The 14476-nt window shown below is 36.5% G+C and overlaps 1 protein-coding gene across 1 annotated transcript; it reads left to right on the forward strand.

The window, feature by feature from the left end:
- The first annotated feature begins 8474 nt into the window (after window positions 1-8474).
- On the forward strand, window positions 8475-9525 carry LOC149180789 (uncharacterized). The gene is made up of 3 exons (XM_089418222.1): window positions 8475-8822; window positions 8916-9008; window positions 9181-9525. The coding sequence occupies exons 1-3, from the start codon at window positions 8694-8696 to the stop codon at window positions 9376-9378; spliced, it is 420 nt and encodes a 139-aa protein (XP_089274348.1). The 5' UTR covers window positions 8475-8693; the 3' UTR covers window positions 9379-9525.
- Window positions 9526-14476: the final 4951 nt, after the last annotated feature.

Consider the following 14476-nt stretch of genomic DNA (forward strand, 5'->3'; position numbering starts at 1 on the left):
TTTTATTCAGTTCTGAGTAAATATTGCAGCTCAAAGTACAACAAACCTAAACTTATAAAAGTTTCATTCTAACACTTTTTCATCCAACTTTTAATTTACTATTAACAACCACTGAAAGTCGTCCCCATTCTACTAATCAGCTATAGTTAGCTTATCTTAATTAATTAAGCGTAAGTTGTATCCAGTTCCAAGAAAAATGCTGCAGTTCAAAGTACAACAAATATACTAATAAAAATCACATTCTAACCTTTTGCTATCCAACACATTATCTTAAAATTTATATCCATGAATAACCTGTGGCAGTCATTCCTAATCTAGTAAGTACTAAGCAGCTAGAGTTAGCTTATCTAAAACTACTTCTACATCATGCATTTGTCATTTTAAACACAAAGTCAAATTCTTTTTCATTATTGAGAGTGTTTATGCTAAAGACAATAAGGGTGGCTCTTAAGTTTTTTGTTTATGTGCTACAGAATCTCCTCTACACTAAGCGAAACCATTCTAGGTGCAGGGTAGGATGTGCAGGGTTGAGAGGGAGACAGATGCTACTTGCCTTCCTTTGTTCTCTCGACTCAGCAACTTGTCTGTTTGCTAAACATTAGAGGAATTTTTAACCTTTTAGAAGTTGATTATATGGGAGAAGACAATCAGGATTCAAAATAATAAACTTATGTTCTTTAATGAAATACCACTGGAGTGTTTTTGGTCATTCGTACTGAAAGAATTTTTGGTCATTCTTACTTTCATCTACATTTTTGTAATTAACTTGTACTTCAGACTCTTTTTTTTAATTTTTTTTTTTTTCAACTCGTGTCTCCCATATCTCTCTTACTTTCCAACTATGTTGCATGGAGAGTCAACATGTTCCTGATGACAAATCCCTTATACCCTGCATTCCAGTGTTTTGGGGACTTAAAAATGGCTTGGGAATGTCCCAGAATAGCTGGGGGCATCATGGGAGACATGGGAACTTCTAGGGCATTCCCAATCCGTCCCTCACAAAAATATCTGGGACAGTCAACTGACCCTTGAACCTACTGACAATTCAAGATTATATCTATATATATAGATATATATAACCTAAATCCATCCCTGCACCTGCCTGAAGTCTAAATCCTACCTGCTTCTAATTTTCTAAATCCTACCTGTCATCTCAGCATATCATTCTAAAATTGTTCTCAGCAATTCCTTTCTGCGGCGCTGGCACTCACAGACTCCAGTGCATCATACTCTCAGTCAATACTTGCTATTCCTCTGCAATTCTTATCCCTGACTGTATTTATAATCTTTATCAGTGTCAGGGGGGTGGGCATCAACGGCGGCTTTTGGGATCTATTTAAATTTTCTCTTTGAATTTATTTAAATTCTTATTCACAATGTTTCTTATTTGCAATTGGAATTTATTTATTTAAATGTTTTATATTTATCGTGGTGAATTAAGAAAAAAATATTATTATTATTATATTTAATATTTTATTATTTTCAAAATTTTAAATATTTATGATTACTATTACTATTATTATTATAATATATAAAATAATTTATATATTATTGCCATCTCCAACTTTCTGTCCCCTGAAAAATTTGGGGGTGCACTCTGGTGGTTCCGGAAACTTACCCACCATCCCTGCTACCCCCCGTCCCAAAGCCAGTGCGACATAGCTTTCTAACTATGTGTTTGCTGCAGCAAGGTGGTACAATTCGAGTTCAATTACTTTTTCCAGAAAGGCAGAAACAAGTTAGTTGCTTGCAGTTGTCTCAAGTTATTTTGCTTCATTGAATAGAGTGAGAAGTCCTCATGAGTCAAGGCTAGTATAATCCCCATGAGATTTGAACCTTTCTGAACATTGCAAGTATGAATTCTATTCACCATTTGGACTGACCATGGAGAGTAGTTGCCTAAGATACAACTGTTTGCAGCTGAGTTAAGGTTACTTTTCACTAATAAATAAACTAAGCTAAATAAAAGTGATTTGTAGACTGGTCATCTAGCATTCCATGAATTCTATTTTACAATTTTGTGGAACTTCCTATTCTTTCTATAGAATTCTGTGGAACTAAATATTCTTTTCATCCTCCCCAAGTTAATGGTTTATTCAATCTACTGCTATTGTATTTTACAGGATTGGTCTGTCCTGATCTATATCCCAGGTTAAATGGAATAATTTTCAATTATCTTGGAGTGTATAAGATGTTTAAAACAGAGAAACGGTTTGTAAATTCTTTAGTACTTCCTCTAAGATTGAAAAAAGCAGAGGCTGGTCAATTTCAATTTGATTTACTCTTGCTCCCAGAGTTCATTGTGAAAGTCTTGGATGAGATTTTTCTTAATTTTTTTTTTTTTTTTTATTTATCAGGCAGGGATAAGTGGCTTTTATGTTAATTTCTTGTGATTGCAGAATGGTTCCGAGGTTAATAATTTTTTTCACAGTTATAGCTGGAATCCATTTATTGATAACCTATGTTCCTTCTTGTAATATTCTACATAATATTTGACTTTTTTTTTTTTTTTTTTCAAAGAAAAAAATGTATATATTAATTAGGCAAAAATATATGCATCTTCTGACTGGCAACTGATTTCTCAGTTTTGCCAAAATCATGACTGGCTGTTTTCTAATCTTCCCAAAAAAAAATATTTGACATTGGTCATCCTGTTGATACAAATTACCTTTTTGTCATTTGCGTTATCCTTAGGCAGAATTGTTTGCAGGAGGCTTGAAATTTCCATTAGTTCCTGTGTAAGTTCACATACTAAGGATTTAGGGTAAGTGTTGCACCATTTTCTTGATCTACACATTACAGAAGCGTCGACCCTAAATCAAGGTGAACAACTTGCTTGGCAAGTTGAATAAATTCTGCCCTAATTGCTTGACGTTCAGGGCTACAAATCTAATTCTTTTCAGATCTGAATCTGTTTATGAGAGATAAAACACACAAATGGCATAATAATCATTTATTGCTCATCATAACATTCAAATGCATGAGATCCACGCCTTCCAAGTCACTTTCATGATGGAACAATTGACTGCATAAACAGTTTAATTTTTAGCCTGTTTCCATTGCTTTCTTGCAATCATTCTGATAAATCTAGCAACAGAGAACATCTCTAAGGACAGAGTCATGCCAAAACAAGATGAACAATTTGACTAATATAATTGGAATGATCTATGTTATTGAAGTTCGATGTCTGGAGTTTGAGATCACATTATTCTAATCTGCAAGTATTCATGATGGGTTTGGTATTTTATAGCTTGATACATCTTCTAAAGACTCACATTAACGCATGAACAAGCCTATCTCTCTGCCCTTTGGAATTTATGAACAAGGTTTGCTACTCTGCAACCAGATCACACTCTGCTCTGTCAAAACGTTTCCTTTTTGAAAATTTTTGCATGACTGATATCTCAGGTATATCTAAAACTAAATCAGTGCTGATAACAGCCCAAACATCCACTCAATAATACTAGCATCACACTGGTTCTATCTTCTGTTACTAGGAGTTCAAGTACTAGCTTTTACTGCAGAATTCTTGAGATCATGCTAACGTCCTGAATGATCAAACTTTGGGGTTTATTTGCATCATTGTTATGTAAACTTTTTTGTTTTGGAACTAGTATATATCTTCTATTTTTTATTTTTATTTTTTATTATTATTATTGTGGATGCATTGTTTTACATACATAGTCTTGTGATTTGGTGCTGGTGTCTTTCTGTCATATCTGAACATCATTAATGTGTTTATTTGGCACTAGTTTGACCATTGTATGTTGGAATCTAAACTTTGATTTCATTTACAGGACTTCTCTCTTGAATTTTGGAAAATTTTGACATTGTTTCAAATTTGATTCATATTTGAAATAACACTTGAATGCTCATTAATTGGTATACATCTGGAAGCACTAAGGGAGCATTTCTATGTTGTTTCATCATTTACACAGGGTACTTCCTGACTGTTATTCTACCCCGGATTCAGAGGAGCAGCCAAGATTTTATCCATAGTTTCTTTCCTTCCAACTTTAGATGGGATCTCACCTCAACCTTCTGCCTTGGTGGTCAATCAACATCTTTGATGCCTGTTCGGGGTTGTGCCATATTAGGTTACAGATCATACATAATCAGACCGAGTTATGGACCAGCTCCAGACAGATCCAGAGTATGGCGCCTTCCACCCATTAGGGGTAAATCAGCTCCAGACTGATCCAGATTATGACACCTTCCACCTATTAGACTAGGCCATACATAATCAGAGCGAGTTATGGACCAACTCCAGACAGATACTTTGCAGATCCAAAGTATGGCACCTTCCACCCATTAGGGGTAAACCAGCTCTAGACAGATCCAGAGCATGGAACCTTCCACCCATTAGGGGTAAACCAGCTCCAGAATGATCCAGAGTATGGCACCTTCCACCCATTAGGGGTAAACCAGCTCCAGACTGATCCAGAGTATGGCACCTTCCACCTATTAGACTAGCCCTACATTCAGCAGAGCAGAGATAATATTTTCAAGAGTTTCCTTGCTTGGACATTAGATGATAGGAGAGCATTTTGCATATGTTCTTAGGATGCTTTTGTGGAGATTATAGTGGGTTGGTAAGGGATCCCCCTCCCCAAACACCCTATCAGCATAGTTAAGACTTGAGTTTAGGGTGGCTTTAATTATCTCTGGTAATAGAAAATGATACGGAGGATTGTGCATAACCCACCCCCTTTTTGATTCCAATAAGCAGAGGTGGTCACTATGGTAATCCGATTTCAATTTGTAGTTAGAAAATGGGGTCACAACTTTCCATATTTTTTGTTTTGTTTTGTCTTTTTACATCAAAAAATAGTATATTTATTAGAACCATAGTCAACTAAACAAACAGGAAACAATTTATTTGACAGGTGGAAGAAGTGATAGGCTTAGAGCAATTGAATTGTAGGCCATGCTTCTTGACAAATTGATGAACAGATGTCTCCTTACTTGAGATTTAGGTTGGCACCATGGCACCATCCTGTCCATCATTATACACTAATCTTGTCATTATCTTCTTCACTGTGAATGAATGGCCTGTTCCCTGCAAATAGATCTGGGCATAGAGGAGCCAATCCAAGAACAGTAATCTCTAGCACAAGACAATATTAATGATCTAAATACCTAATCCTGAAGCTTGAGTTTGATTTTTCTCTACTGGTTCTGAATCTCTGATTGAGAATCTCCCACTCACCATTATCAAACCTTCTCCTTCATCATTGGCATCAGCTGCACTGTTGAGGTACGTTGGTTGGTTGTCATTGGACTTGAGAGCTTGAAGTTTCAAATGATTATAGTAACAGACAGCCAGAAAAGCCAGTCCCCACCCACTCAAGTTTATGACTGTAACCTTTTCATTTATTACAGACAAAGATTATGTTATGAGCAGCCAGTCCTTGACAAGACCAGCAACATTCATAGTCAAGGCTGAAGTCTTTCCTATCAGAAGAAACACTGCAAGATTAAGAGCCAAGGCACAAGCAGAAATTTCATGTAATCCAAATCAAAGGAAGAGACCCTGATTATCAGAAATGGGTATTCTACTAAGGCCCAGGGGGTGCTGAGAAAAACAAGGCAACAAGGAGCAACAAAGATGTGATGGGATTCAACTTAATCCCTTTTGATGTTCGTGGAATTTGTATGAGAACCAATTGGGTAGTCTCACATGCAACTGCACTTAACTGGAGAATCACCTCCCATGCATTCATCTTGGCCTCCACATAAGCTGAAATAGTAACTCCAATGGATATGGCCAACATATTGGCCTCAGGCTCACCTTTATAAGCTTCTTTCTTCAGCGAAACCACAATCAAATACACAGCAATGGGAATTAGAGCTTTCAACATTTGAAATAATGGTACTGAGAGGAAAACATAGGCAGAATTTGAAAACCAGAGACCCAAAGAATACACTTATCAATACTATGGGTTCAACGAGCTTGAAGACTCTTACAATAGCAACAGCCAGTGTTGAGTAGAAGCCCATGTGAATCATGGTGGGACTGATCACACTAAAGTTGTCAAGCAATGGCAAATCCAATGGATATGGCTAACATATTGGCCATGGCCTCACCTTTATAAGATTCTTTCTTCAGGGGAACTGCAATCGAATGCATATCAAATGGGCACAAGAGCTTTCAACATTTGAAATATCGATGCTTTGAGAGACATGCACCAAAGGCTGCATCATTTAGGATTTGTACTCAGTTTAGGTGTCATATTCAAGGGGAAGTTGTTATGCTTTCCACCACTTCATAGATTGTTAGAGTGATGAAACAAAAGAGGCTCCCTCTTGAGGCTAGATTATGTCATTCATATCAGCTGTGTTGTTGATGTCCTAGCTCAGCCAGGTCTTGCCAAAACTCTGTTGAGGTTCAAAATTTATTATAAACTGAAATGTCTTCACAAGAATTGACCTCATAAAATGCCATAATCACAAGATATTCCATACATGGCTGTGATTATGGCTCGCAAGACCCTTAGACTTTGAGCAATGAGGCTCGCAACATCACTTATGATTATGCACTCTACAATTCTGTGACCAGCTGAATGTCAAGCAATTGAACCGCGATTTAAATCCTATTTTGTCAGCAATAAGTATTATACTTTGTCTTTATTTAGTGTAGAGAACCAAGCACTTATTCTGCTCATCTATAGAAGGGACAATGGTTGTTTGCCTATGAGGTATAAGGAAATCCTATCAGATGTTTTGTATTTTCGTATGGAATTGAATCATACTCCTGCACACTGTAACATTCATATATATCAACCTGTAGAGGCTTTAATAACACTTGGTATTCTGGTTAGTGATTTTATTGGACCTCATGTGCATATCCTACATGCACAGGATGGACTATTCATATGTTACAAGGTATTATTCTTATTATTTAGGGTGCACATCTTCAGGTGCGCAAGAACGATTACTAGAACAGTCAGTTAATTCTGCAATTTAAAGGATGAAAAAGGAGGTTATAGGAGTCTAGTTTTGGTTCTCATCCACAATGTCACACTAGTCTGCCCGGGCATGGTTCTCATGGTTTAATAGTGACTTTAGGAGTCATAATACCACAGATCACTAAACACGAACAACTAAGGTAGCCCAAGGACAATAGCCATCTTTACACATTAATTAACAGGTCTTACATTAATTATCCTAGGGGGTTTTAATACTTCCAAATGCTTAAAAAACAGTTAACAGAGCATTCACATTACACATTCCAGCAATCTTTTCTATAAACCAACCAAATGCAGTCAGGAGAGCCCTCCTTTTACACTATACAACCTTATTGTTAGTATGATCAACCTTATTTTAATATATAGTGTGACAAACCATATGTGACAGGCAGGTGGAAAACTTTTCTCGCAATTGACTAAGCGACGTCCTGCGAGCCAGACTTGAGACAGAAACCCTCGTCAGAATTTTATGCTTGGCTCTTTTCCAAAAAAATGAAGAGTCAATGAGGTTTTGTGTAATCACTTCTGGTATCGTATTGGGTTATTGTTAGAAGCGATAATTGGATTCGGATTCTCATCGAGTGAGTTGTTCTGCTTTCTCAATTTGAGAGGGTTTGTTTGGAGGGAAAAACGAAAGAGGACATACAAGAATAGTGAGGGGAAAGATGCAGAGGAAGAGGATTGAGAACATCGCCAGCAGGCAGGCTACATTTTCCAAACGTAGGTGGATTGCTGAAGAAAGCTTACGAGCTCTCGGTGCTCTGCACTGCAGAAGTTGAACTTGTGATTTTCTCCCCAGCAGGAAAGCACTATGAACTGTTTTTTAGTGCAAATCCTACTATTTTGATTCTAATAATCATGGCTATGCAAACCTCATGAGATTCTTACTAATAACCCCGGTGGTGCAAGCCCTAGTAAGCTCGATGTTGAAAAACTTAGTGTAAAACCTCCAAATCGCTGGTTTTGTTGTAGTGCTTATTGGAGAGTATATAAAAAATTTCACACCTTTTTATGAGATATGGGAGGAAAACATGTTAAAGATTTTTAATAAATATAAAATTTCCAAAATGATGCTAGTTACGTGTGATTCTTTTTTCATTGTTTGTGATTATGAAAAATGAAACTCAATGTTTTTTCATTAGTGCACACATATTTCATTATATAATTGCATATAGAAAAATCATTCCAGAGCCGATAACAATAAAAATGAAGAATTTATGGTCCAACGTTATATTTAAGGGAGATGTTTAAGGATGACGTTTGAATTTTGTTTTTCATTTTAAGACATTTGGAGCAAATATTAGGAAGGACTTTGAGAAAGGATTGTCCTTGATTTTCAAAAATGGAGTTGTTCCTTTCCAGCCATATGCCCCAAGTGACCATCAAGGGGAGAGCTCATATGTTTTTTGGATGTTTTCTTTATAGCAATTTTTTTACACATATCCATAGAGTCCCCATGCCATTGATGTGAATTACTTGTTCGGTTTTTTTTAACCAAAATTTTTAACCAAAATTTTTAACCAAACAAGAAAAATTAAAAAAATGCCTCAAGATCAAAGACTGAAACAAAGACCTATTGACATACCTTTTAAAGTATGGAAAGAACTTGTAAAATCATATGAGAAGTTGGATGCACAAAGAAAAGCCGGCAATGAGAGCATTCAGGTATTGAATTTTTCATTAAACATTATTTAGAATGTATTAATACTTATAAGTATCTTAGACATGTATTTGTGTGAAAATAAATTGAATTGGTTTATGTTTAAGGACAAGGCATCCAAGGCGAGGTTAACCAAGAAAAAAGTCACTCATCGTAGTGGCCAGAAAGGTTTAAAAGCACTGATAACAACCTTTGTAAGTATATTAAACATGTGATATTTTTTTAATAAATTCTGTACTAGAAGAAATTCATTGTTATCTAATTTCTCCCTATTTACTGATTGATAGGAACTAAAATATGGAAGACCTCCAAATCATTTGGAAAAGGAGGTGCTGCAGCAAAAGAGATGGGTTGAATTTGTTGTTTGGATGGACTCTATGGTATGTAATTTTAGTTGGATTTCCAATATACTTTCAAACCATATTTTCATTTTATTTTTTAGTACTATTAGATATTATATCTTACCTCATTTTATGGTTAACATTGTATAACAAAAACATGCGTTGTGTTATGTAATTAATACTAACATGTAATATTGATTTTTTTTGTCAGAATGCTATAGGTAATGATTGCCAAGACGATGATCCAAATTATGTTCAACATATATCAGGAGATGATGAGGATGAGGATGAGGATGATGGTGGTGAAGGAGGAGATGATGATGATAGTTGCGGTGTTGGTGATGATGTGGATCAGAGTAATGAGGATGGTCAAGATGATCATGAGGATGATCTTGGTGGTGGTAGCTAGGCATGCACATGCATTGTTTTTTATGAAGAAATTATTGTGTAGAATGACATTGTTATGTTTAGATGGGTGTTGTGAATTTACCCTATATCAATGAGGCATTTTGATTTTGTAATCATACGATGAGTTTGATTTATGTATGTTGTTAATTTATCGTAGAATAACGATATTCATGAAATATTTTGATTTGTTAATCATATTTGAATTTTACTTGTTTTGATTAAAAATAATACTGATTTTATTAGTATTATGTTGCTATTTTATACATGTTTTGAAAATTTTTAATGACACATTGTTATTTTTTTGGATGGATGTTGTCAATTTCTCTTAAATTTCTTTACAAATGATTTTGAATTGTGATATCTGCTTTAATGATATTTAGAAACTATCATATATTTCACTATGAATCTATAAAGGGGGTCATATATGTAAAGAAAAATATACTCTATATAAGAAGTCAAATGCAGATGTAACCATGGATGCAAAATTGGATGTTAAACTAGGAATTAATACAAAATGCAAACAATTGACATACAAAGTGTTTTAAATTAGAAGTGAAAAATTGTGCAATAGTTGACACAAGGAAGGGAACAAAACATGGCATACAAAAGGATATCAAATTGGGCAAAAACAAGGACACATAAATGGGCACCAAATTAGATGCAAAAAAAGACAACAACTAGATGTAAAATAACATGCAAAGTTGAGCGTTAAAAAGAAGCAAAAAACGTTACAAATTAATATGCCAAATGGTGATGCAAATAATGGTGTAAATTTGGGATGCAAACTTGGGTGCAAAAAAAGGAAAAAAAAAAGATGTAAGAAAAGACATAAAACAAGATGCAAAATGGGGCTGAAAAAAGGTGAAACCAAGGATGCCATATTGGATGTAAAAAATGATTCCTAATCACATGCAAATTTAGGCTCGAACACAGACACAAAATTATATGCAAATGTGGACACAAAATGAGGCAAAAAAGATGCAAATTTGGATGGTGAAAACGATGTAAAACTAGACACCAAAAAAATGCAAATTTGGATGAAAAAGTCGGTGTAAATAATGGTGCAACATTGGACACAAGTAGACACAAAAAAAATGGTGCAAAAAGGGGCATAAAATAGCTTAAAATTGGATGCAAAACTTGGTGTAAAAACAAATACAAAAGTAGACGTAAAAAATGGCTCTAAATTGAATGTACCATTAGACACAAAATAAGATGAAAAGGTGGACACAACACATGACTCAACATAAGATGAAAATATAAATGCAAATTTGGATGCTCAAAATGATGTAACATTAGATGCAAGAGATGGTGTTAAAAATGATGCAAAATTGGATGAAACAAATGACGCAAAATATGGTGCAAAATGAGATGGGAAAAATGGAGACAAATCAAACGTAAATGTGGATGTAAAAAATGGTCCAAAAAAAGATGCAAAAATGGGCACAAAAATGGATGCAAAATTTGGTGCTAAATCAAATTCAACACATGGTGCAAAGATAGGCACCAAAGCTGGTGCAAAAATAGAAGCAAAAACTAGTGTAAGACTAGATACAAAACCTAGCGTAAGACTAGATGCAAAAACTGACACAAAATGGATGCATAAAAAGATGTTAAATTGGATTCAAAATACAGTGTAAACTTGATGCAAATGATGGTGCAAAAATGGAAGCAAAGAATGACACAAAATAGGAAGCAAAAGAGAATGAAAAATAGATGCAAAAAATGACACAAAACTAGAAGCAAAACCTGTCATAAAATAAGATGCAAATCTTGGTTCAAAATTTGACGCAAACAATGATGCATAGTTTGGTGTAAAAAATGATGCAAACTCTAGCGTGAAAAAGGATGCAAAATTAGGTGCAAAAAAGGACGCTTTAAAAATTGTACAATAGAGCCAAATTTATCGCTAGGTTGCTCATCACAATTACAAAAAAAATGCACTAAAATCTGGCGCTAAATCTGGCGCAAATCGCTGGTTTTGTTGTAGTGTAGCTAGCCCTACCAGGTCGGGGGAGGGCTCTCTCCTGGTCAATCTCAGCAAAATACAATCTCCAAAGGCTTGAGATGACTGATATAACTACTGATCTTAGGCTAGGTATAATGGAAAAGAGTTTGATTGAATAAAATGATGTTTTGTTGGCTGTAATGAAAAGGCAGATCTTGGGTGCAGGGAATGAGGCTCAGTCTTGCAGAGATATCAATGGGGCAAGGTACGCAACTGATTTTTGCACATCAAATCGAATGAGGTGGAGGGATTAGATAGGTGAGGAGTTGAAGAGGGCAAGAGAAGCCATGGATCCTCTCCAAACAGCTGAAAACATCAAGAAACTAAAGCAAACCTCAAGTAGAGCACTGCAATTTCAATGGATTCTACTTTCACTCTTGTTTGATTTAGTTAGGAAGAAACAAGATAGATAATGTCATACATAACACATAAGTAAATTCACAATTACAAAGAAAATCACTATACCAAAACAAAATGCCATAGGGATCCCAAAGAGTGATGCAAACCCTGGTCTCAATTCCTTAGCCCAAACACTGATATGGGTGTAAAATGAAGCTCCTTGCTTTCTCAGAAGTCCAACCATGCTAATGACTGAAAAACCACATAATATAGATAAAACATAGCTCATCCTAGCCTCTAGGGTTCGAGCTCACATGTTTATGAGTTGTTTCAACTAATTCTAAACTGAGAACTAGAAATTAGGCAGTGGAACAACATGCCTCTAGAAACAAGGGAACTGATTCATTCAGTTTCAAACAACCTTTTAGCAGATGAATCTATCTCCATAAGTGAAAATTTGACATATTTACATCATGATCCATCAATGTACATTAAATTACATCACAAATTTCACATTAAGAAGGTGAAAAAGTCAAACTAGCAAAAGCTAGGTGAAAAACAGAGTCTACTTGGTCAAACTGGCAAAATTTCCCTATGCGCCATGCCTAATTTCTCTATGCAGGAACCACTTTTGAAGGCCTTCCCGGTGTCCAAATTCACTACAAGTGTGCTTGTTGGAAATTTATGCCTGTCTACTTTCCAACCTAGGTGGAATTTTTCATTTTGGCCTCCATTTTCCCCTCCAAAGTGCAGTTCTCCCAACATTGTTTCCTGTGTGTCAAAATAGGGGCAGTAAGGTCATTGTTTGAGTGTTTTTTACCTTTTTGAGGGCTCAAAACCTGTCCAAATTTCTTGGCCATTGGTAAGAAAGCATAACTTTCCATGAAAAATCCAAAAATGTTGAGTTTTTGTCATTTGGAGGCTCCCATCAAAAGCGAGCGCCAGGTGGCGTGGCGCATAGAGCAGAAATTCCTGTTTTTTGAGCAAAAAATTCCAAAAATGCAAAAAGTACCCCAATTTTTTTGGAACTTGGGTTGAGTCTTCTCCATCAAGCATTGTTTTGGGCCAAGGAAGCCTTAGACAATATCTGAAGTCTATCATGCTCCTTTCGCCTCTTTGATGCCCTTTTCAATTTTGCCTTTAGGCTCTTGATTCTCACCTTGCAGACTTCGTTTCTTGCCATGTAATGGTATGCCATATGTCTCAACAATGTCTTCTCCTTTTTGGCCTTCTCCAACAACCTCTGTAAGTGGATATTGGCTCTTTCAAGCCATGACTCCCGATCGGCATTGATCTCTTGCTCAAGTGAAGTGAGCTCCACCCTCCTCCCTTGGGCAGCTTGGCGATTCTCCCAAATGTTTTGCAACTATCGCTTGTTAATCTTCCAGCTTCTTATTTCTTTGCTCTAGGTACTTTATTATCCATTTAGTCCTCTCCAAGTTGAGGGACAAGGCATTGATGTCCGCCTGCTGCTCTTGGATGATTTCTTTGATATTTGTGCTTTGTGGACCCACATCGGTATCATCACCTTCAATGAGAATGAAATCAGTCTCCTTCTAACTTGATGGTCCCTCATCTTGTAATGGCTTCTTTCCTTTGTCCTGAACCTACTCTACTAATGGCGAAAACAAGACCCATTCTACCACGGGTGGAGATAATACTCGCTTTGCTGCTACGAACAACCGTCTAGTGCCCTTCTGATAAGTGATAAACACCGGCATACTAGCGGTCTGTGTCTCATGACCCTCATGTTGATATGAAGGTTCACCAGTCTCATGTAAAACCTCGGGAGGTCCCTAACGAGCTGTGAAAAACTCATGAGAAATGAAGTCCTCCCAAGTGATGCCCTGCAAGCGAAGCTGATGGATGACCACAATCTTAATGATAGCAAAATGGTAAATACTATTGAACTACTGCTGAGGAGTCTTTTGTTGTACTAGGGTGGTCATTTTCTCAATATTTCAGCACATGAAGTAGGGGAGGTTCATCATCCTCACCATAGTAAAATGCATTAGCAGCCTGATATGGTAGGCATATAAGCGGGAATACTAGCCCTCACAACTGAAGTAATTCATTATCAGTTTCATCGAAGGAGCATAAGAATATTTGAGGTACCAAAAAGGAAAAACTCTGCTGAGTTGTTTCAAAGAACTGGGCTTGATGTATGGTTCATAATGTTGCCTATCAATTTGCTGCCTCTTGTTCCATTTCTCTCCAATGTTAGGAATACTGGTTGCTAGTGAAATAGATTCTAGTGTTAAAGTGAATGTGACACTAGCTAGAGTGGCTTGACCATCATGTAAATGAAGCACAAACGAATGGGCCAACTCATGATGAAACTGGACTCTAGCAACCATCTCACAAAATTCATAACATGGCTGGTGTTGGAAACAAGTGATGGCGAGAAGGCAAGCCTGTAACTCAGCAAGAGTGGTAGGTTCTTCTTGAATATGTTTGCCACCTCTATCAGGCCTCCTGGGTGCCTGTACCTCTGTAGGTGTGTCACTGTGTGTCTCCTCTTCATGATCATATGAGGGATCAGACTCCATCTTTGCCAGTGGGTGAGTTGTCTTGATGAGGAATAGGAATTCTATGGTGTTTCTTGATTTTCTACCACCAAGGGAGAAATATGTGAGGGACTATGGAGGGAGGAAACAATGAGGATTTTGGGACTGTTAGGATAGGGTTTAGTTAGGGAAATAGAGGATTAGGAAAGGATTTGGGATTTTTGGGTATAGCACTAGGGTTTGGG

The sequence above is a fragment of the Pinus tabuliformis genome, chromosome 3_2 (genome assembly GCF_031772625.1).
Source record: "Pinus tabuliformis cultivar Carrire ecotype Pingquan chromosome 3_2, CPIR1, whole genome shotgun sequence".
NCBI classification, from domain to species: domain Eukaryota; kingdom Viridiplantae; phylum Streptophyta; class Pinopsida; order Pinales; family Pinaceae; genus Pinus; species Pinus tabuliformis.

What these genes read in the sequence shown, in the direction of transcription:
- LOC149180789 (XM_089418222.1), top strand. Translation starts at nt 8,694, where the DNA reads ATGTATTTGTGTGAAAATAAATTGAATTGGTTTATGTTTAAGGACAAG. An exon ending in AAGCACTGATAACAACCTTT is followed by an intron (nt 8,823 to 8,915) that starts GTAAGTATATTA and finishes ACTGATTGATAG; the next exon opens with GAACTAAAATATGGAAGACC. An exon ending in TTGTTTGGATGGACTCTATG is followed by an intron (nt 9,009 to 9,180) that starts GTATGTAATTTT and finishes TTTTTTTGTCAG; the next exon opens with AATGCTATAGGTAATGATTG.